The sequence below is a fragment of the Nanorana parkeri genome, unplaced genomic scaffold (assembly GCF_000935625.1).
Source record: "Nanorana parkeri isolate BGI_ZX_2015 unplaced genomic scaffold, ASM93562v1 scaffold8, whole genome shotgun sequence".
Classification (NCBI taxonomy): Eukaryota; Metazoa; Chordata; class Amphibia; order Anura; family Dicroglossidae; genus Nanorana; species Nanorana parkeri.
This window is the reverse complement of record NW_017306276.1, coordinates 2,575,257-2,597,816: the sequence shown is the minus strand read 5'-3', so window position 1 is coordinate 2,597,816 and position 22,560 is coordinate 2,575,257. Positions and strand designations below refer to the sequence as shown.

The window sequence follows — 22,560 nt, the reverse complement described above, 5'->3', positions numbered from 1 at the left end:
TATATATATATATATATATATATACACACATAAACACAATGTGTGTATGTACAGTATATTTGTGTGTGTTTAGGGTTTCATAATCAGAACAGAGTTATTAATTGAAATGTGTAACCGTTTACCATTTTGATAGCCAATATGTTTTGTCTTTCACATATAGTAAAAAAATATTTAAAGTCCAACTGAAGTCTCACCTTTTTATCTCCTCCACTAGTCACATGGATATATTAGGGCTCTTTGGCTCCATATGTGGCCACTGGGGCAGGTTGCCTTTGAACAGTCAGGTGCTCTTCTGTGTTGCAGGTTAAGAAAAACTCACAATTGAAAACGTAGTTTAATGTGTGTCTTTGTATATGTTTTGCTTAGTGTCCAGGCAGAAAGACCACTAAGCTCTGGGTTCCTGATGATGAAGTGTCACTTGAAACAATGGTGAAGGCAAGTAAACATTTACATCTAATATAAATTGTTATTTTTAAGATTCTATATTTTTATTAAGTTTTAAAATATCTGCAACACAAGCAATGTTGACTACATTTGAAGATATATACAGGTTTAGCATTTTAGTATTTGTAAGACTTATACATCATCATCTACCCAACCTGGTAATTCTTCCGCCTTGGGGTCGAGAAGGCCAAAATGGTCGCAATGAAATGTAGCGGTAACTAAACCTCCCTATGGATATGGACAATGGGGAGGAGCTATGAATGCGCAGTCATTAAAATAGAGGCACATCATGAAACATAGTAAAGTCAAACTACTCTTTCAGTATCTAGTTTTTGAAACTGGATCCATGAGTCCTATGCTATTACTCGTTCATATTGGCAGTTAGAAGACACTGAGTGGAATTTATCAAAACTGGAGCATACAGAATCTGGAGCAGTTGCCAATGGCAACCAATTAGCATCTCTCTTCAGTTTGCTCAGGTAACATTTGAAAATGAGACAAAGAAGCTGATTGGTTGCAGTGCAAATCTACTCCAGATTTTGACTGCTCCCGTTTTGATAAATTCCCCTCACTCTATATAAATTGTTATTAAAGGGTAAGTTCAACTTTCCTGCGAAATGTGAAAGAATAAACTTGCAGCACTCCTTCCCCACTGTACTAGCTTATGTATTGTACCCACCAGCCGGTGTAGCAGTCCATATACCACACTTCACAGCCATGCAGTTTGTAATGATCAAGAATGGCGAGCGCTCATTGGTCAGCATTGTCATGTGACCATGCACTGTCCTTGGGGTAAAAAAAAAACAAAAAAAACTGGCCCACCAATGTTGGCCATCTTGTGTGGATTTTTTGTTTTCATAGTTTTCATTTTAAAGTAAACCTTTCATTACTACACTCTGCTAAACTGGCAATGTAAATGAAATGGACACCTACCAGTAGGCGCACCTAATGATGCCTTCTTGGGTGCACCAGTATGAATAAAAACATGCTTTAGGAACTTAAATCCTTGACTCACTTCCCTTTTGCTTTGTAATGCCACCGATAACATTACTGGAGCAATATGAAGGTGGAATATGGTGGGGAAAAACCCAACCTCCTAGATAGTTATCCTTTGCATAATTTCCATCTGGAAAACATCTGCAGGTATGTACAGACATCTAGGTGCTTTTTTTCCCTCTTGCACTACCAGCTTAGCTACTTCATAGTGACTAGAGGTTTAGAACACCGGCTTCACCTAAAAAAAAGTTGTTCGCACCAGATGGCCACAATTCTTAGTGATACTAGCATACGAATTTGTCAAGCCATGCTTTTATAGTATTCAACAAACCTCTGCTTATGGGAATGCTTTTTGTTTTGTTATATATAGATGCAAGGCATTAAAATGATGGTGCGTTGGTTAGTAGGCATGAAGAATAACCATAGTAAGTCTGGAACATCTACACTACGTCTATTAACAGCAATATTACATGCTGATGGAGATTTAACTGAACATGGGAAACTAAGGTAATCCAGTCCTCACAAATGAGTCTAATTGTCTGTATTCTAATTCTTATATTTAAGAACCTATGATCTTTATTTGTTTCTGTGTTTTTATAATGTGTGTGTGCACTGCTTCTGTATACTGAGTAGCCATAGCACAGTAAAGTACCAGGCTGAGTAGACATGCCCTGACCTAAGTTTCCCTTTTTTATTCTGTGCAGTAAACCAGATATGTCCCGGCTCAGGCTGGCAGCTGGAAGTGCAATTGTGAAGTTGGCACAGGAGCCTTGTTACCATGAAATTATAACTCTGGAGCAGTACCAGTTGTGTGCTTTAGTGGTCAATGTATGTATCTTCTTATTTCTGTCCCCTGCATTTAACTTTTATATTGTTGTTTCATCTGCTTAGAATTAGTACCTGCATGCACTTGTCTGTACTGGGAATGATGTGTGAATGAAGGCCAAGTATCAGCTATTGCAGCTACAGAGATTCAGTAGAGGTGCACCGAAATGAAAATTTCAAAACCGAAACGAAGCCGAAATAAAAAGTCAGGCCGAAACCGAAAATGTTTTTTATTTTTAATAATTGTTTAAAATATTTTAATTTTGTTTATTTTTTATAAATTTTTACATTTTTTTGAATATTTTTATTCATTTTTATTAAATACTTTTATTTTGCACTTTACTTTTAGGGGTCTAAATAGACCCCTGATATTTCCCTTTTAAAATAGAAAAAGAGATTGAGGACACAGAGTCCTCAATCTCTTTTTCTGCAGCCCCTGCTATAAATGGACAGGAATCCTCTATACTGAGTGTTCCTGTTCATTTATAACTTGAGGACTGAGTTTGTTTACCATGTCCACAATCATGAATGGACAGGAGGTGATGTAGATCTCTTCCCATTCATTCATAATTGAGGATATAGTCAACATGCTACGTCCTCAATTATTTACAAACACTCTGCGATCACTGAGTGTTTGCTCTCTTTCCTGACACGCTGTCGCAGGAGGCTGAGTGAGCCGAGCTCAGCCTAATGTGACAGCACTGGCTGTCTCCACCCACACACTGCTCTCCTCTGATCTGTGACAGGAGGCTGAGCGGTGTGGGAGGAGAGATGCCGGCCGCTCACAGAGCTCGATTTGACAGCTGACTCCTCCCCTGCACCGCTGGCCGGCCTCCTGTGACAGCACTGGCTGTCTCCGCCCCCAGACGGCCGCTCTCCTGATCAAGAGGCTGAGCGGTGCGGAGAGACGCCAGCCGCTCACAGTGCTCTCCTCCCGCAACGCTCGTCCTCCTGTAACGGTTTCTCTCCTCCCCGCTGGGACACAGTGCAGTGCCCAGCGGGGAGGAGAGAAAGAACAGATGCACCGCTGTATTGGCCAGAAAATGGCACTTTCGTCATTATGCCAAAAGTGCAATTTTCAGCCGATGTGTTTCGGTGGCTTATTTATCGGTGCATACCTATTATTCAGATCTGTCATGGTTTTTGGGCCTTGATCAGAAAATCTTAGCAAAGTCTGGTTTCCTTCTTTGTAGTTTTATTCTACTCTGCCTCCACTGCTGGCTGTTAAACAAGGTACACGTTATATTTTATGGTTATACATTTACTGTATAATTAGCATCTGAATTTTTAAAATTCCTTAAATGAACATTTGTGAATTAAGTCTAACAGTGGCAAGGTACATTGCATGGGTTCCCCCTTCTTAGTTTTTTCTTTTTCTCATGTGTAGGGTAGTTTATCAGTAGAAAAAGCTTAATGTACATGTTACACTGTAAGATTCTCAGTGTGCAATAGAAGCTGCAGCAAGTCAGAGCCGGACGTACTTTTCTGCCTGTAGGACATCCGGCATTATTTAGTCATTTCCTCCGCATCCTTGCTGTCCCTTGCTCTTCCCTTCTTTGGATCTCAGTTCTTTTAATCATGGATGCTCAGCATTACATGTGGGTCTCATCTAGGGCCGTTTTTTTGCAAGTGTAGCCTGCCTTCAAATGCCCTCTTCTCCAGACTAACATCCACTCATCAAGGCATTTTGATATTGGATAACTCCTTCAAAGTGTCAGACCCACGCATTAGGGCTGAGCACTATTGGGAGGAGGACCGTGGCAGGGTGCTGTTATGGTTATAGAAACCTATATACATCACCCTTCCGGCTTCACCAATCAGCCATGATCTGCATGAAATTGAATTGTTGGACCGAAACCGAAAATAAAAAATGTCAGGCCAAAACTAAAACCGACAATCATTTGTTCTAACCTTTTTTTTTTTATTTACTGTTGGGGGCTCTGGGGAAATATCGGGGGTCTAAAATGACCCCTGATATTTCCCTTTTGAAATAGAAAAAGTGAGTAATTCAGTGTATTACTGTATTGATGCGCGGTAATTACTATTTAATTGATTTGTAGATCAAAGCTGTGAAAAATATTCCCTTTCTTCCCAATTATTTTTCTGCTGACTTTTTTATTTATTTTTGGTGTTGCAAAAAAATAAAAATCCTTTTTTCATTCACAAAAAACTTGCTTTGTTCCAGAATCATAATTTTAGATAGATTTGTAACCAGTACAAATTATAGGATAAAATGTATACCTTTTAGACCTTTATTCACACAACATCTTTGCACGGATGCGCATTGTGGTGACGCATGTTTGCAGGCATTTGTTTACTACATTTGGTGAGCATCCCCATTGATTTCAATGGTCTCCTGAACGCGGGGAAAGTAGTGCACGTAGCAAAGTCTGCAACATGTATTCCGTGTGTTTGAATGTTTTCCCAGCCATGTTTGGGGTGATATTAACTCGTAATGGCACCGCAAGTGTGTTCTATGTTTGGTTTTGTGAACGTGCGTCAAAGCACACAGTTTTTCCCACCTTTAGCATGTTTTCAAGGAATGTGGTGATGTAAATGGGGGGTTCTTTTCAGTAAAGCTACTTTTTTGAAAACACTGGTCAAGATACATCTTTGTTTGGCAAAATAAAAGCTAGTTTGTCCACGAGGAAAAATCAGTGTATGTATTTATCTTAAGCAGTGGCAAAGTTATCATCAAACAGGCCCATAGTGGAAATGTCAAATTTTGCTGTGGTCCATAAGGAGGGCTTGAAAAATTTTAGGGTGTCTCACCAGTCAGTGAAAAATGTCATCAGTCAGCATGAGCGGACTATAGCCTTGCAATTTATGTTAACATTTTTAGGGACAGATAGAGCTTTCTTTTGGTCGTATATAATCACCACGGGGTTTTTTTTTCTTTTTTCCTATATAAGGAAAAAAGTACCGCAAATTAAAAAAAAAAAAAAATGTTTTCCCTATCTTATGTTAAACACTTTAAACGCTTGTACCGCTCATCAGTTTAGTGTTATCAGTGATTTAATGGGCCTAAAATTATTGCTCTCACTCCGACGTTCGCGGTGATATGTAACATGTGCGGCACAATAGGCGCACCCGATGTTTGTATGTGGGCGGCAGGGGACCTTAAGGCCCCGTTCATTTATCGCGCGGTAATTCCCGCGATATCGCGCTCCAATGCTTGGCAATGGGGCAAAGGGTCCTGCTGTCGCGGGTCGTGTGTCGCTACAGCAGGACCCTTTTTGGAGCGGATTTTGCCGCGATTCGAGCTTGCTCAATTCAATCATTTGCGCGATATCGCGCGAAAGTGTTTATTTTTTTTATGCTCTTATTTATTTATTTTCTTTATTGCTATCACATAAAGGGGGCTAAGAAGTTCCTTATGTGATAGCCAATTTACATGACAGGTCCTCTTTATGGAGACATCAGGGGTCTCCAAGACCCCTAATGTCACTTGGTGACACCCCCAGATCTGCTTCACCAGCTTCTCCCCAGTTTCTGTAGCTGGTATTGCCAGCAGAATGCGGTAGTGATGTAATATACATTAGTTCCTGCATTCGGGGACGGAGAGGAGATCAGAGGGAGTTCGTGTACTTATCTCCCTTTGATCTCCTGTCAGAGAGCAGCCGTGCCGGTCCCGGCCGCACCGTGCACAGCGGACCACAGGACCGGCAACGGCAGTGACAGAAGAGGGGGAGGGGGGAAACCAGCAGCTAATACAAGCGATCGGGATTCTAGATGCCCGATTGCTTGAATGTAAGTTCCCGTCCAGGCCATTTAGTTACGACGCGCCGGCAAGCTACTAGTCGGGCTCCAGCGACTCGTCACAGACGAGTGTATTTTTCAAGCCCTGACCATAAGGGTTATAAAGGCATGTGAGCCAATGTGGTGAATTATTTCCATCAGTACTACTTTGCTTTCCCGTTTCGTTCCACCATACTTTTTCTTCATACTGCTGAAAACCTTGCTTTCAGCTGTTATACAAAAAAAAATCTTAGTGCTTTCAACTATTTTACTTTTTCCAACAGGATGAATGTTATCAGGTCAGACAATTATTTGCCCAAAAACTACACAAAGGCCTTTCCAGATTAAGACTACCACTGGAATATATGGCAGTCTGTGCCCTTTGTGCTAAAGATCCTGTCAAGGAGAGGAGAGCACATGCTAGGCAATGCTTGGTAAAAAATATCAACGTTAGAAGAGAATATTTAAAGCAGCATGCTGCAGTAAGTGGTAAGTCAGATTGACAAGTGTAATGCCTCCCCTGTGTGAGGTGTATGCTTGTGTTTAATTCCTATTAATGCCTCAATTTACAGACTGATTTTCTTTTTTCTTCTTGTTTAGAAAAGCTGCTGTCTCTTCTGCCAGAGTATGTTGTTCCATACACAATTCACCTGCTTGCACATGATCCAGACTATGTAAAAATTCAGGATATTGAACAACTAAAGGACATAAAAGAGTAAGCTTGTTCTTCAATCCCTTATTACTTATCTGCCTTAACACTGCGGTGTGCTCATTTTTGGGGATTCAGCAATTGGCAGGAAATTAGATTGACTGTTAGCTAGTAAGCATGGAAATAGTAACTCCTTGGTATTGGTACATCCAGCAGCAGTTGCTGAGATATAAAGAGAACAAGTTCCATTAAAGTATGCTTGTCTCTTTTTCTAAAGCTATTGTACGGATCGCTTTGTGTCAAGGTAATATTTTTGGAGGTTTGTTTTAAATAACAAGCTTTTGGTTATTGGGCCTCACTGCATCTGTGTCCAGAGCCTGCAGCAGGGGATGAAAAAGGGGTTATGCTAACAGGGTATAGAAATGTGGATTTTTTTGTTTTAAGTTGGGTTTGTTGTTTCTGTTGGCCCACCCCTCTTTTTTGGTACTGCTCTGTGACGTCCCTACAGTACAGGATCTCCGATCTGTTCCCTGTGTCCTTCAATGAACGGGAGAGAAAATAGGATTTTGGTACTCACCGTAAAATCCTTTTCTCTCCGTTCATTGAAGGACACAGGGCCCGCCCCTCTATATGGGTGTGTACTCCTTTACTGCTTGTTACTAAACTGTAGACTTGTCAGCAGGTGGGGGGTTTTGGCCACCGGCAGGGGCCGCCCCTAGGCTGTGATTGGTCTTTAGTTTTGTGCCTAGCGTCCTTCTCCTGCAGGTGGCGATATTACCCTACAGTACAGGATCTCCGATCTGTTCCCTGTGTCCTTCAATGAACGGAGAGAAAAGGATTTTACGGTGAGTACCAAAATCCTATTATTCCTATCAGTGGTTGGTTAGTATCCTGTTTTTCCTCTTACCTTTTTCTAGTAAGCTAAAAGATGGAATATTACTTGAAGCCAAAGTTTTTCTTATCCATCTATCTGTATACACACGCACACGATTTTGCTCCTTTTACCTTTCCCCTACTAATATTTCACTTGTAAGCTAAAATACTCAATTACTTTTTTGCAAGGTGCCTTTGGTTTATTTTGGAGATTTTAATGTCAAAGAATGAAAATAACAGCCATGCTTTCATTAGAAAAATGGTGGAAAACATTAAGCAAACAAAGGATGCACAAGCTCCGGAAGACCCCAAAATGAATGAGGTGCGTTCATTTCTTTATAGCAGTAAGAGATGTTGTACATCAAAATAAAATCGGGGTTGATCAAATTTGTTTGTTTTGCAGAAACTATACACAGTATGTGATGTAGCAATGAATATAATTATTTCAAAGAGTACAACCTACAGTTTAGAGTCTCCTAAAGATCCAGTATTACCAGCACGGTACTTCACACAGCCAGACAAGGTGAGTTCTGTTAGTTTTGCCTTGATAAAGTCAAAGCATATTTTTTGAGCTGATGAAAGAATTATTTCTTATGGGAGTGTAATGTAAGCAGATAAAATCTAACTACTCCCTCCAGGACAACAGAAATGTTCTACCCAATTTCAATTCAAAGTCTGTGATACCCTGCACGCGGAGCATTGGCGCGCTGCCTTTGCTTGCAGTCTGTCATGTAATTTTCTCCCCGGCGCATCAGCTTGCTTAGGTGAGCGTGCCGAGATTGAAGATGCAGTCAATCATCTGGCTGCACTCCGCTCATACACTGCATGCAAAGCTCTGTGCCTGACAGCTTTGCTTCGCTCTGCGCTTCTTGGCATGCAGTGCATCACGGGATTAAGTCTCATGGGATGGTGTTGGCTTTGGTGAGTAATAACACGTTAAAAAAAAAAGTGTTCTATTTATTCATCTAAGAATTATTGCAGAAGTTGAAATTTCCTCATAAATCAGTTCACTCAGAAAGACCTTTGGTGAGATCCGTTATTGCTTCTCTTTTAAGGTGCATCTCTAGGGAAAACCTTTTTTACATTTTGAATGTAGTGGGGAAAGTTTATATGCTGTAAATTAAAACCATTGGGAAGATATCACTAATGATCACTTGTTCACAGACGGCAAAAAAAAAAAGTCCTGGCAGGGATTTTAACCCTTCCCAAAAAAAATAAAATTGGCTCTGCAAACATTTTTATGTTAAAAGCCATCAGTGTCTGGCCACTTGGTTCTAATGGCAAGTTCGGAAAAGCTTTGGAAACTGGATATAGTATTGTTGCTGGTTACTGTTGAATGCATATTTGTGACTAACTTGGGAACAAGATGACTACAAAACAGTTGACCTGCGTTCTGCAGGGGATTAGGTTTAACCATTTGAATTCCTGCACTGTAGGGATACTTCACTTCATGTGTGTACATGTGTGCCGCCATAGTGGTTGACATGAATATGGGTATGGATCCTTATAATAGACTGCCATTTTTTCCCACAAATGTTTAAGTTCAAAATGATTGCATTCAACATACAGATAATAAGCAGAGCGTTTTATTTATTTATCATGCATGTAACATTCTGTAATTAAATCTTGCGTCTTTTATTTCTTGTCCTTCACAGAATTTTAGCAACACCAAAAATTATCTTCCAGCTGACATGAAGGCCTTTTTCACTCCAGGAAAGGTGAGTGGACTTGTGTGTGTTTTAGTAGAGTCTGCACTAGTGTGCACTCTGATTAAGGCCCCATTCACGCCAAGGCGGCAGAGTTTCACGCGGGGCGTGGCTGAGGTACCATTTTGAGTTCAGTGTACCGCAGCGCCTCCTCCCGCCCCCCAAACAACTGAGCCGGCCGGGTTGCGTTCCAGAGGCCGAACACACTCCTGATGGTGTGACAGGGCCCTTAAAGTGACACTAAATTCAGAAGGTAAATCTTAAAAATACATTGTAGCATTGTAGTGACAAAATGAGCTTTTAACCCTTGCAGTGTGATAGTAGCACCCCTGCAAGAGTAAGTTGTTTTTTTTTTTTTATTGCATGGACTTTAAATCCACCTAAACATGTTTTAATTCAATTCACAAGAATTCAGTTTAATTTAAGATTTATACAAAGTTGTGTCCTGTTCTCAATGTTTTCTTGAGATTTTTAACATGGAATAAACCATCTTGTAACTAATCCATTTATAAAATACAGCACGCTTAGCAGGCTAAACAGTGGCTTCACTTGCTCCAGAAAGTAAGTGATTGATGATTCTTTAGGAAGCCTTTGGATGCAGAGGGAGTGAAGCAGGAATGGTTTGTTTTCATTAAACAGACTGAAAGTGTAGAGGGGAAATACTGGTTCTGGGACAACAGTGTATGAGCATTACATGAAATACCCAGGTTCTGTGGCTGAGTAAACCTATGTGAGGCCCCCAACTTAATCCATTTAACCCTGAAACCCTTGTGTATGTTTGTAAGCTTCGAGCAGAGTTACCAACTCAGCCCTTAATTTACCATGTGTATACAGTTGTTCAGGGCTGTAACTAATTATTATTTTCATAATCGAGCTGTCTCGATTTTTTTCGATCGGATAAAAAAAATTAAATACCATCCTTAATTTAAATAAAATACACAAATACAGTGTTACACAGTTTACTTCAGAATAAAACTGCATGCACACTTTTTTGCAATCACACGGCATTGCGGTACCATGTATTCCCATGCCAGTGATCACACTGTGGGCGGGAGGCACGTTGACATGAATTACACTGCAACGCACCTCCCGCAGCGGAATTTGTCAGACCGAAACAGAAAATGGCTTTTTTGCCACCTTTTTATCATTTTTTAAATTTTTATTATTGTAAGCACATAGCGCTTGAATAGCTTCAGCCAGGGAATGACAGCTGCCAGTGGTAAGATTTCACAGACAGCAGCTGAAAGTAAATAAATCAGGTAGTGCGCTGGTTCAATAGCCAACCTGCTATTGGCCATTTTCAAATTGCAATAGCAGGTTGGCTATTGCATCCACTCACTGCTTGCTGCGCCCTCCTCCCAGCATGGAGGAGAGAGCTAGGGGATCCAACCAACTAATCAATAATGAGAATAGTTGACAACTATTCGCATTATCGTTTTAATTGATTAGTTGGTTGCAGTCCTACACTTGTAACTAGAACAAAAAAAAGGCCAAGGTCTCTTGGTAAAGCATTGTCTGTAAAAAAGAGCAAAAAATCATTTTGGGCAGTAGTTATCAGTTCATTAGGGGAAACATAATGACAAGCTAGTACTATGGCTATTAACCTGAGCTAAACGTGTTACTGGTATGTTATGCTTTAAATTTTAGTTATTTTTTTTGTCACACGGTGCTCAGATTTCATGACACAATCCAAAAACATACTGACACACAGTGGCTCCTTAGAAGATATGTACTCAGTTCTAGTATCGTTTGTGTCAGTTGCATAGATGTTGCTACAGGATAGATGCCAAACCTTGAGCTGGCTGGAGAGTTTTCCAGCATGCAAATCTTTTTCAGGTTTGGAGCAACAGTCATGCCGTTCGTGGCATGTTCTTTAAGGGCCGGTACACACCAGCTCCCTACTCGCTACTGGATCGCATTCAGGGGTGGGAGGAAGGGGCGTGGCGGTGCATGAAAGTCAATGGCACCACAGTCACCTCCCCCGCCCGCAGTGCGCTTGCTCGCACCAGAACGTGTGGCAAAACAATGCCTGTGTTCCGGTCCAGTGTGATCGCAAAAAAATACTGCTTGCACTTAATACTGCTGGCCACCCTTACAATAAGGAAGTCGGCCAGGATGCACTCCAGTACGTTGAATCATGCTGGAACTCGCCGGACCTGGTGTGAATCGGCCCTAAGGCCAGGAAAATGCCGTTGGTGTTCATTTTGACTTTGGAGAGACAGTGTTTACAGAATATATTAAATGCCGTAAATGTCGATACTTCTGACGCTTTTTAATTTTTCTTGTCTATTTTTCCCAGCCTAAATCTACAAATGTTCTTGGAGCTGTGAACAAGCCTCTGTCATCAGCAGGAAAACAGACACAGTCAAAGTCTTCTAGAATGGAGACTCTAAGCAATGCTAGCTCTGGATCAAATCCAAGCTCTCCAGGAAGGATAAAGGGAAGGTAGGAATCCACAGAATACATCTCAGGGGTATGGTGGACATTTAAAAAAAAAACTACTTGTCCAAAGACTAAAGCGGGGGCCCGATCTACTTGTCCCTCATGACGATGTACTTTGTCCTGATGCAAAGAAAAATAATAACTAAAACCGCACGAGTGCTTGCAATTTGCGAGCGAAATTCTGAATACATGGCAGCGGTACAGATAGTACACCCGTGCTGGTGGACTGGAAGAACCGTTCGCCAACAGGGAAGGAGAGGGGGCCAGGTTTGTGCGGGTAATTCCATTTTCCCAAATTACTTGGGAATGTCAATTTACCCTTAAGGGCCTGTTCACATGAGTTTCAGGTCCTAAACAGGTCCGGATCTGCAGACGCGGTGCTACTGATGCAGTGCGTTTTGGCCGCGTTTTTGATGCATTCCAGTTAAATAAAAAAAAGTGTTTGTTTTTTTTTTTGCTGGAGTGTGGCTGTTAGTATGTTAGCTGCAGTGCGTTTTGGACGCGTTTGCGTTTAAAGACCGTACAAAATGTGACATGCAGTATTTTCCAGTCGTAACTTGAACGGACTGAGCACGTGAGAACTGTAGCCCATAAAACACATAGGGATAGATTGGGATGCATTTTGAGTGCAGGAGCGTACGGATCAGGTCAGCACACAAAACGGACATCGTGTGAACAAGCCCTTAGGGCTGGGGCAGACTTGGGTGATTGTGAGCGGTTGCATACAGTTGTTGCTGCGTGGGCCCATTGATTTCAATGGGGTTACATCTGCATGGCAATTGCTAAAAAAAGGTACATGTGCCATTTTTTTCACGACACGAACCGCGCAGTGTTTTCAACCACGATCGTGCGCGATTGCATGGGTTGGTATTGCGGCTGGAAACCGTTAGAAAATAATGGCACTGCCAGCACGATCAGCGGTGGTGTGCGATTCTGTGACCACCCTGCCATCCGTGCGGTTTCGTGCACGATTGCTGCGTGGTCACAGATCGGCCAGGTTAGAACCTTGCTTTAATGCACATTATTGGTGTTGGAGAGCGTTGCTGCCTGGCCACCACAATATGGCACACAGCGGAATGGGTGCACTGCTCCGCTCACACACACTATGCCCTATGCATGTGTTTATTCACATGCACATAGTGGGGGCAGCGGGGTGGGTTTTATTTTATGTACTTTTTAAAAAAATATATATATTTTTTACTTTCACCTTTTTATTATTTACATTTTTATTTCCTTTTTTTTATTACATTTTCACCATTTTATAATTTTTTTACTTTTTTTTACTTAACTTTATTGCTATCACACACGGGATAACAACCTCCTGTGTGATAGCATCTAAAGGTGACAGGTTCTCTTTATTGAACCTGTCACCTCCAATACAGGAGTTCTAGTACATCACTGTGCTCTTTCTCCTGTGACAGGAAGGCTGCAAATGCAGCGTTCCTGTGTCAGTGCTCACACGGAGCAGAGCGGAGTACGGACGTTCTCCGCTCTGCTCCCCGCTCTCCAACTTGATCTAATTTGCAGACCACGGCGGGGAGAGGCAGCGGATGCTGGGCAGATAGTGGGCGGGGAGAGGGGCAGTGCCCGGGGACATAGGCAGAGGGAGGGGAGAGAGGCGGTATTTGGGGGAGTGAGAATCTGGCTGGTTACAGGTGATATTGGGCGGCTGCTCTAGATCACTTGTACAAAACCCCTATACCTTTTTAGCCCTGCTGCTTGCCCAAAGCAGGGCTAAATGTAGAGGAAAAAACTACCCACCTGGCGCCCGGAACTGCATGTCCCGGGCGATAGGAATTCCACATCCCTGCATGTGGATACTCTGCCAGAAACCGTAATGTTTCAATGCCTTGGCAAAAACTAGCAGCTGCTAGTGCAGTTAGTGCAGCTGCTCATAGCAGCCAATACCATTTCATCTTTCAGATAAAGCAAGGGATCTGATTGCTTTGGTATCTTTTCCAGATTTTAGCAATTGACAAGGCTGTGCATATCTTTAAATAAGTCTTTGCTGGCAATTTTTCCACACTTTCAGTTTCTTAATTCCGTTACTGACTGAAATTGCAATTTATAACCTTAACTAATTATGTATTTTTAAAAAAAAAAACTAAAGTTAATGTTTCAGCACAGGTCACCTGTATCCATGAAGCTTATGAACCATATTTTTGTTACAGTATTGTGTTACATCCACTATATTATCCCCCCTAACACAATTTTTTAAATAAATCAAGACACTCAAATGTGGGTTATAAAGGCATTTGTGTGCAGGCTAAAAGCCAACTTTCCAGCTGCAGCCAGAGGAGGGCATTACATGCAAATAAACAACAATGAATTGCGTCAGCCTTTTTCACCTGTTAATCTTTCTCATAAGGTGGAAAAAGGGAGATTAGAATAGTGGCTAGGGAATATTATAATGTTACTTAGAGGTATGTACACACACACACACATATATATATAAAATGTATATGTCTGTATGTTGTGGCTATTATTATTATAGGGTTTAGTATAATACTGGTGCCTGTTTTATGATCCTAGATATATTTCTGCTTGATACTTGCGTGGAGGCACCTTGTATACCAGATGATGATTCTGAAGTGGCTTAATGCTGCTAGAAGAGAAGAAGGGTGTGTGTTTGCAGTTTGTGTAATCTGGTCTGCGTTGATATTTGGATCTGTTTCAGGGTAGCAGTTGTTGAATTAAGTTGTAGAAAGCTGCTGCTCTTGCTTGGAGCTTTACCACATAGGGGATTTTTCATATGTTCATAAATAATAGAAAATACATTTTTATACTGAACATATTAAAGCTGAAATGTAGGTATGGATTATTTTGCATACTTAAATTGATCCAGCTTGGCCAAATGTAAGTATGCAAATGCCATACCTGATTGGCCACAGAGGGTGCTGTAAAGCCCTGTAGTAGCCAGAGCTACTGCATTTCTGGCCATGATCTTCCAGATGCTGGTACTGTGCTGGACTATATTTTTCTGTATGAACTCAATCATTTAAATGCTGTTTTATGAGAGATTTATGATGGTTCTTTTTTCTCTTTGCTGTGGGAAAACTTGGCAGCACTGAAATGGATCAGAGTGAGAATGAGGATTACTCTATGATGTCCTCACCTCTGTCTGGGAAGAAAGACAAGAGAGATGACTCTGACACTGACAAGCCAAGAGGGCGGAAGAAGCAGTCTCTCGTAGACCCGGAGGATAGTTTAAGCGTGGATGAGCTTTCTAAATCTACTCAGGAATCAAAAACCAGGTCTGGGCAGCGTGGACGGAAGAGAGTAGCAGCCACCCCTGAGCCCGATGACCAACAGTGGCCAGAAAAGAGACTAAAGGAAGACTTAGAATTTGAAGATGAACAAAACAGCCCACCAAAAAAAGGTAGAAGAGGTAGACCTCCTAAATCTGGCAAGGCCACCGCTGCTAAGGAAGAACCAGTAGCAAAGACTTCCAAGAGAGGCAGGAAGAGGGCAGCTGCAGTAGAAATTCCACAAGATGAAGAGGAGGAATCACTCGATATGGATGATGAACAAGACTATGAAAATGTAGAGCAGAAACGAAGAGGTAAAGCCCCAGGAAGAGCATCCAGAAATTCTGCACAAAAGTAAGATATTTGTTGAATTACTGTTGTGTTTTATATGCTTTTCTCCAATCAAATGTCACTGAAGCTTTCAGCTTAAATTTCAGAATTGGAAGAAAAGTAAGTAAAAGGTTGGTTTACTTTAAATTAAAATAACAATTCTATGTTTAGGGCTGACCAGTCTGATTCTGTTTTGGAGACTCCTCAAGCTACACCGCAAAAACGAAGAGGGCGACCACCCAAAGCCCCTGCACAAGAAAAGAAAAGGTAAACTGATCATCCCATTATGTGTAAAGAAAATAGGTCAGGTATGGCAAAATTGATTGTAGAACGGACCTTTTTCATTTACGCTGCCATTGGCGAGAAATCAATGGTGAAAGTCAGTGGTTTTTGGCATCCCTTCTTTTAAAAAAAAAAATATATAATTGTATGCTTTAGCAGAAAGCCGTGTATAAGCTTCTTAAAAGCTGCTTGAAGACAGACAACCTTTTGTTGCAGCTTTCCGCCGGGACGCCGCATACAGTTATACAGTATAGTTGAGCCCACAGAGCTTCTTGTATTGTATTGGTAACATTAATGTTCGAATGTATTAGAAATGTGTAAAGTGTTCTTTGTCTAAGCATCCTCATTAGGCTTACTTAGACAATGCATGGCATATAAACAATGACATAAACACTTCTTTTTTAAGAGACTCTCCAGCTGCAGTTAAAGGGTGTTTTTTGTTTTTTTTGTTGTGGATAGATTGAGGAAGGCTTTAAGCATTATTAGGTCAGGTTTTTATTGCCATGTGTTTGCTGGGGAAAAGTCCTCTAACTTCTGAAATGGCAACCGGTGGTTACCGGAACATTATGTAAGGGGCAATTTCCCCATCCTACCTAGAACTTAAAGACAATAGTTTTTTTCAGGGGTTGACTTATAACACATGGGGCCCCAGGGCAATGCGAGATTATGGGGCCCCAGGGCAATACGAGATTATGGGGCCCCTTGTGCTCCGCCCATATACCGTGTTTCCCCGAAAATAAGACACTGTCTTATATTTTTTTTGCCCCCAAAAAACACACTAGGTCTTATTTTCAGGGGATGTCTTATTTATTTATTTTTTTACTGTGCAACAAAATGTACAACAATCCAAAGTTATCTGGTATCACTCCGCCTGTCACAGTAACTGGCGCTATAGAGGAAGTATCTGCTAATGCGGCTCTGCTCCCTCTGCCGCCGCAGCCTTGCTTTCTACAGCGCTAGCATGCTTTGCCATCAGGGACAGTGGTACCAGCGGTGGAGCAGTGGGGACATCAGACAGTGGACAGTGCTGTAAAGTATGGTACCATTTACCGGTACACAATACAGTACAGTACCATTACATTAAGCAGTGCCTTCAGGGGGACAGTAGTTGAAGTATGGTACTGGAGTGCTCCCTGTCACTGCGCTGGCCGGAGTCACCTGTCATCCCCTTAATACAGTATGTCACTGAAGGCTGATACCATCTCTCCTGCTCTTCAAGTTCCCCCTCACATGCTACCACTAAACTAGGTCTTATTTTCGGGGTAGGTCTTATATTACTGGAATCTTGAGAAATAGTGGTAGGTCTTATTTTCGGGGAAACAGGGTACAAGCCCCTCCTGCATATACATTCTTGCACCCCCTGCATACCTCTTCCTACACTTTTCACCTCTGCACCCCCTGCATCCCACTTCCTACACTGTTTATCTCTGGATCATTATTCCTAGACTTCTCACCTCTGCATCTTTCTTCCTACACTTCTCACCTCTGCATCCCTCTTCCTAAACTGCCCACCTCCTCTCTCCCTGCATCCCTTTTCTAATGCTTCTTACATCTGTAGACCCTTCCTACACTGCTCAGGGTTGCAAAGGTGAGCACTGTAAGAAGAGGGATACAGAGGGTACAGAAGTTAACAGTGTTGGAAGAGGGTTTGATGGCTGCCACACTCTTCCAACACTGTAAACTTCCTCACTCTCTACATCCCTCATCCTATACTGCTGACCCTCTCCCCTACACTCTCTGTTAAGCTGCTCACCCCCTGCAGCTTACTTCATGGTAGGAAGCTCCTGATGCTTTGGGGCGGTGCAGGGGGCGGAGCCAAATGTGCTGGAAGTCACCAGTCTTTCCTGCAGCTGATGAGCCCAGCCAAGCAGAAGGGACTCTAATAGGTCTGCCCAGCAATTGGTCTCGCCCACTCGCCATGGTAATAAGGTGACAGGCTCCTCTTCTCCTCCTACGCAGAGGTGCCTGGGTCTCTGTATGAAAGGAGCCTGCCAATCAACTGGTTACCATGGCAAGTGGACGGGACCATCCTCCTTCACTATAGGCAGCACACTGGGTTGGAGCTTCCCTGTTGACTTGATGGGGCCTAGCCCGCTATAGGAGGGCTGCCTGTACCGCCCTGTTTGCTGTCCTGGCCATGCGCCCCCCGGGCAGTGCCCGAATGGTCAGTCTTCGCTTGGATTTTTACTTGGCAAACCATCTTAGCTGAGAAGGTATTGGGAAGGCTTTTCTAGGAAATTGCTGATATAGATACTTTAAGACCTGTCACTGTCCAGGTCTACAATCACTCCTGGCCTACCAGCTATGCAGTATATAATTAACTGGTCTGTATGTGAAAAATGACAGGGTGGTACATTTTTAGAAACTGGTATGCAAACTGTATCTACTGTAAACTACTTTTTTAATTAAAAAAAAGAAAATATAGTGCCGAGGAGGCTATTAAAGTTAGGAGACAAACATACCACATTCTAAAACTGTGTTTCATTCTTTGTTTTTTGTGACCTATAACTCCCAAAATAAATTGAAATCCCAGGCATATGATGTACACTATAAATCAGGACAAATAAAATCATTTTTCTTCATAATTTTTAAAGCTAACAGAAAAATAATTATGTACACATTGTTATTGGTAAAACTGTGAACAATTTGTTTTTTCATTTTTTTTGTTTTGTTTGTATTTTTTTTTTTTTTATAAAAAAAGAATGTATATATGCATATGTCACATCAAATAAAAGCCAATTTTGTTCTTTAAAAATGGTATATAATATGTGTAGGTGCAATGAATGGGGAAGATGGAAATTATGGTTAAACAAACTCATGGCAAAATTTCTCCGGTCTCCAGGAACTAAAAAAATGTTCTGAAGCTGTGTCACTGAGTGGTTACCTACATGCGTTGTTGATTGAGCTAAGAATGAATACATTGTGAATGAGTTATTTCTAAATGGAATATTATTTATTTCATAGCTCTGGGCGGCCGAAGAAGGCAGCCACTAGAGAACCAGAATCTGATGATGATATGGATGTATCGCAGAACAGCCCAGCTCTTAGTGACAACATGTCAAAAGAAGAGGAGGAGATAGAGGAGGAAGAAGTGGCTCCTGTACCTGTAAGTTTTTTTGGACATTATATACATGTGCTGAAAACTACTAATGAGTGCAAAATAGAATCATTTCTCAAGGGTTCTCTTAGGGTCCATTCACAGCAGTTTTAATGCATTCAAGGCACAGGCTAGCCATTGTCTTGTTTTTTTCCATTTTAATTTATTTTTATTGCTTTTTCCAACAAACTTAAAATACAATACAACATTACATTGTTCATTATCTGTCTTAACAATGTAAACACCCAACCCCCACACATTACAAAGACACAAAAAACCCAACCACCGCATAAAGAAAACAAAAAAAACAACCTGTAATACTTCTAACAATCCTGCCAATCTACCCCCCCTCACTCCACATCGTTCCAGTAGAAGTACCAGCATCAGTAAAATCTCATTGGCATTTACGTTTCTATCCAGGGTTTCCATTTTTTTTATTTTACCTTATTCTTTATTGCCCATCGTTTTTCATTTATCGCATACCACATTGGGGGGAATTTATCATAGCAATTGTGAGTGTTTGAACTTGCACGGAATGTATTTGCACCAGATTTATGTTGCTAGTGTAATGTTGTTGATAAATGAGGTTTAATAGACTCCAGGCAAAAGGTTAACTGTCCCTTCTTGAAGAAGTGGTCATGAGAACTTCTTAAGTTGTAATTGTTTTGTTAGGTGATGCTCCAGTTTCAGACAGCCCAGAACAAGTGCAGATGAAAACAGGTGTGAAACACGTGCAGTTGGAAAAGTAGTTCAAGCTCAGGTCAAAACAGGGGTACATGTTGACACAGATTTGCACATTGAAAAAAAAAAATGATCTAAGAGGCTAAAACTGTCCCAATTGCTTTGTTTTCCTTAACTTGATATATCTTTGGGATCTCCGATTGCCATGTTTTTCCCACTATTTGTTTCACAGCTGTAAATATAAACGTTACTTTAAATTTAATGTAAATTAGTTAATGTACTACTCTTTCAATAACTCTTCCCATGGATTCCTCTTCAACTTTTTCCCTGTAAATGTATATATCAGCCAGTATACCCCTTTCCAAAAATGGTCTTATTTTCGGGCAATCCCATACTGTATGCAATAAGGTTCCTGTTGCCCCGCAAGCTTTAAAACAATTTGACGAGCTTCCCCCTTGAAATGTACCCATTTTCTGGAGTACCATATACCAGTGCATTAAATACTTATAGTTTGTCTCTATTGCCATTGTATACATGGTGTTAGTTCACACTATAAGATGCGTTGATGCGCATTGTCTGGTTTTAAATAAAATAATACTGCAATAATTTCTGTAGATTCCTCTTCATCATACATAGGAAAAATAGAATTGATTAAAGGAAAGTTTTTTTTTTTTCCCTTGAGCGTAACCACTGCTTATTGTCTGGCTGGTATGTTGATATTCTGGCTTCAATAATTTGCCACTAGCCCAGAGTGGGTTTGGAAATCGCAGAGTCTGTCTTTTCTCTGACTTTCCCAATCTCATAATTGTGGCTCAGCACCACAGTAAGGCAACTAGTATTTTCAGAAGAAAGTCAACAGTGGCAACGTTCATATTTTACTTGGGAAAGATTTACTTTAACCACTTGAAGTCCGCGATGTTAAACCCCCTTCCCATCCAGGCCATTTTTCAGTATTCCGCGCTGCAGTGCTTTGATGCTTATTCCGTAATGCAATGCTGTACTGAAATGAATTTTATACCATTTTTTTGGGGACAGATGGAGCTTTCTTTTGGTGGTATTTAATCACCACTGGGGGTTACATTTTTTACTATATTAAGGAAAAATTACCGAAATACAAAAAAAAAAAGAAAACTGTTTCCCCTATATTAAATGATAAAACATTTATTATTAAACAATTTTTTGGTAAAATTTTTTTTTAATCCCCCTAAATAATAGCACAGGTCCTCTTTATGGAGACATTAGGGGTCTCTAGGACCCCTAATGTCACCTGGGGACCCCAAAAGAGATCTGCTTCATCAGCTTCTTTTCTCTGGCTATAGCAGCCAGATGACTGACTGGCTATAGAGCCGCCGATCGGGTATATGTTAAACAGCCAGTAACGGCTCTATGCCTTGCACACGTTTTTTCAGCCCATGTGCGAGCAGAAAAAAAATGCCGTCTGGAGACGGCAACCCGCTAATGCAGCAGTGCCGTCCGTCCGTTTTTTTTCGACGGACGGCAACTGGTTAAAGATATTTTGCACTGCACTCCCCTAGTATTGCAAAAGTGAAATGCTCTTTTTGTTTTGGGGGATTGAAATAATGAAAAATGGCTGCCTTATTTCTCACTCCTGCAATCTTCTTCCTTTCCACAGGACTAGACCCCCAAAGCAGCTCCTTTTCATTTGCTGACTGGATGCAGCTCTTTGACATCACCTGCAATTCAGGAGGACCTGCCAGGGACATGACATTGCTTGATTAAAATGGACACAAACATCATAACACTAAGGGCCTGTTCACACCAGATGCAGTGCATTTCGACCCGATTCTAGCCAGAACGCACTGCCTTGCATTGCGGCCAGCTCCCTTTTTTGTGGGGTAAGCACTATTTTGATTGCACTGGACCGCAGCCATAATGTGCCTTGCGATTCCGTGTGGCCGATCGCATAGCGTCTGGTGAGCGTGGCAACGGTGCCATTCACTTCAATGGCCCGCCACACCCCCTCCTGCCCCACAAAAAAAGTGAGCCGGCCGCAATGCGAGGCAGTGCGTTCTGGCCAGAATCGGGCTGGAACGCCCTGCATCTGGTGTGAACAGGCCCTAAAAGTCATTGCAGCAGGGCAAAGCGTATACTTCCTGCTGTTTGTAAACAGAGCCTCTTGATCACTTGAATAATCCTCAGATTTTTAGAATGTGCACAAACTTTTCTGCTCTCTTTCTAGGTACGACGTCGAGCAGCTAAAAAGCGATGAAGCAGGCAGAGCTTTCAGCAGAGTGAATAAAGAAGGCTGTACATGGAGACAGAACTCTGTATTACAGGCTGTATATGTACTATCAGGGGCCATGCACTGACAGCAAGAATAGACTGATTTCACACCCCTGAAAATGCAGCCACAACTTTATCAATAACTGTGGGTATTTGTGTGGTTTGTAATGTGCGCCAGACTTGTAGACCCGAACATGTAAATAGCTCATTTTTTTATGTGTTAAGATGCTTGTATAACTTTCGTTTTGCAGCTTTAAACCTGACATTACAGTGGCTCATCGGATTTTCCAAGACGACAAAGTGAAGCAATATATGCCATTGTGTGTTGTAATTCTGTTAACATTTTACTGTGAAAAACAAAACAAACCCATTTTACACACCGTCATGTTTTTGTGTTTGTTATAGTTTTCTTGTTGGTTCTATGACCTTTTTATTTTTGTGTTCTATTGATCTGGGCAGCTCTTGGCCTTTCATGGTGCATCCCTTGGCTGTGTGATTCCCATGTACCCCTCCTCTGTCTTTCCAGGAAGCTTGGTGACCAATAGAAAATCACAACATGACTTTCAGAATGCTGCCATTCTGCACCTCAGTATTGTTGCCCTGCCTTAATGGCTGGCTGTCTTGTGGCATTGCAGATTGTAAGAAAGATGAATTTAAAACTATTCTAATTTCTAAAGTGTTTGCGCTATGAAAATAATGTATTAAAGACGCTACCTATTTTATCTCCCTTTCCAGTTTCCAGTAATTTAACGTATCAATACATTTTCTGATAGTTTTTCTCCATCCCTTCCTGTAAGTTTAGATTTTAAGAGCAAGAACACTGAGTGTACCAGGTACCTGTGTGGTACGGAGACATCCTTTGTCAACTGAGCAGGAAGAGCTACTGACATTGTTCTGGAAATAAAGCGCAATTAATTAAAGTGGAGCTTCAGGCAAATCCTGCAATGCACTTATGTATTCCTTACAACATCATTCAATATATTTGATAGAAATGTATACTTGCCT

The 22,560-nt window shown here is 41.4% G+C and overlaps 1 protein-coding gene across 2 annotated transcripts in view; it reads left to right on the top strand.

Moving 5' to 3' along the window:
• Positions 1-21,572, top strand: part of PDS5B (PDS5 cohesin associated factor B) — an 86,773-nt gene extending 65,201 nt beyond the window's left edge. Inside the window, exons 22-34 of one of the 2 annotated variants that reach the window (XM_018554259.1) lie at positions 367-435; positions 1,811-1,947; positions 2,145-2,268; positions 6,288-6,492; positions 6,604-6,718; positions 7,715-7,847; positions 7,929-8,048; positions 9,181-9,243; positions 11,531-11,676; positions 14,730-15,275; positions 15,423-15,518; positions 18,498-18,639; positions 21,512-21,572. In XM_018554259.1, the coding sequence (XP_018409761.1) occupies positions 367-435; positions 1,811-1,947; positions 2,145-2,268; positions 6,288-6,492; positions 6,604-6,718; positions 7,715-7,847; positions 7,929-8,048; positions 9,181-9,243; positions 11,531-11,676; positions 14,730-15,275; positions 15,423-15,518; positions 18,498-18,639; positions 21,512-21,541 (1,926 nt within the window). In that variant the 3' untranslated portion in view covers positions 21,542-21,572. Of the gene's footprint in view, positions 1-366; positions 436-1,810; positions 1,948-2,144; positions 2,269-6,287; positions 6,493-6,603; positions 6,719-7,714; positions 7,848-7,928; positions 8,049-9,180; positions 9,244-11,530; positions 11,678-14,729; positions 15,276-15,422; positions 15,519-18,497; positions 18,640-21,511 lie in introns of those variants that run through there. The other variant, XM_018554267.1, reaches the window with a different exon arrangement.
• Positions 21,573-22,560: the final 988 nt, after the last annotated feature.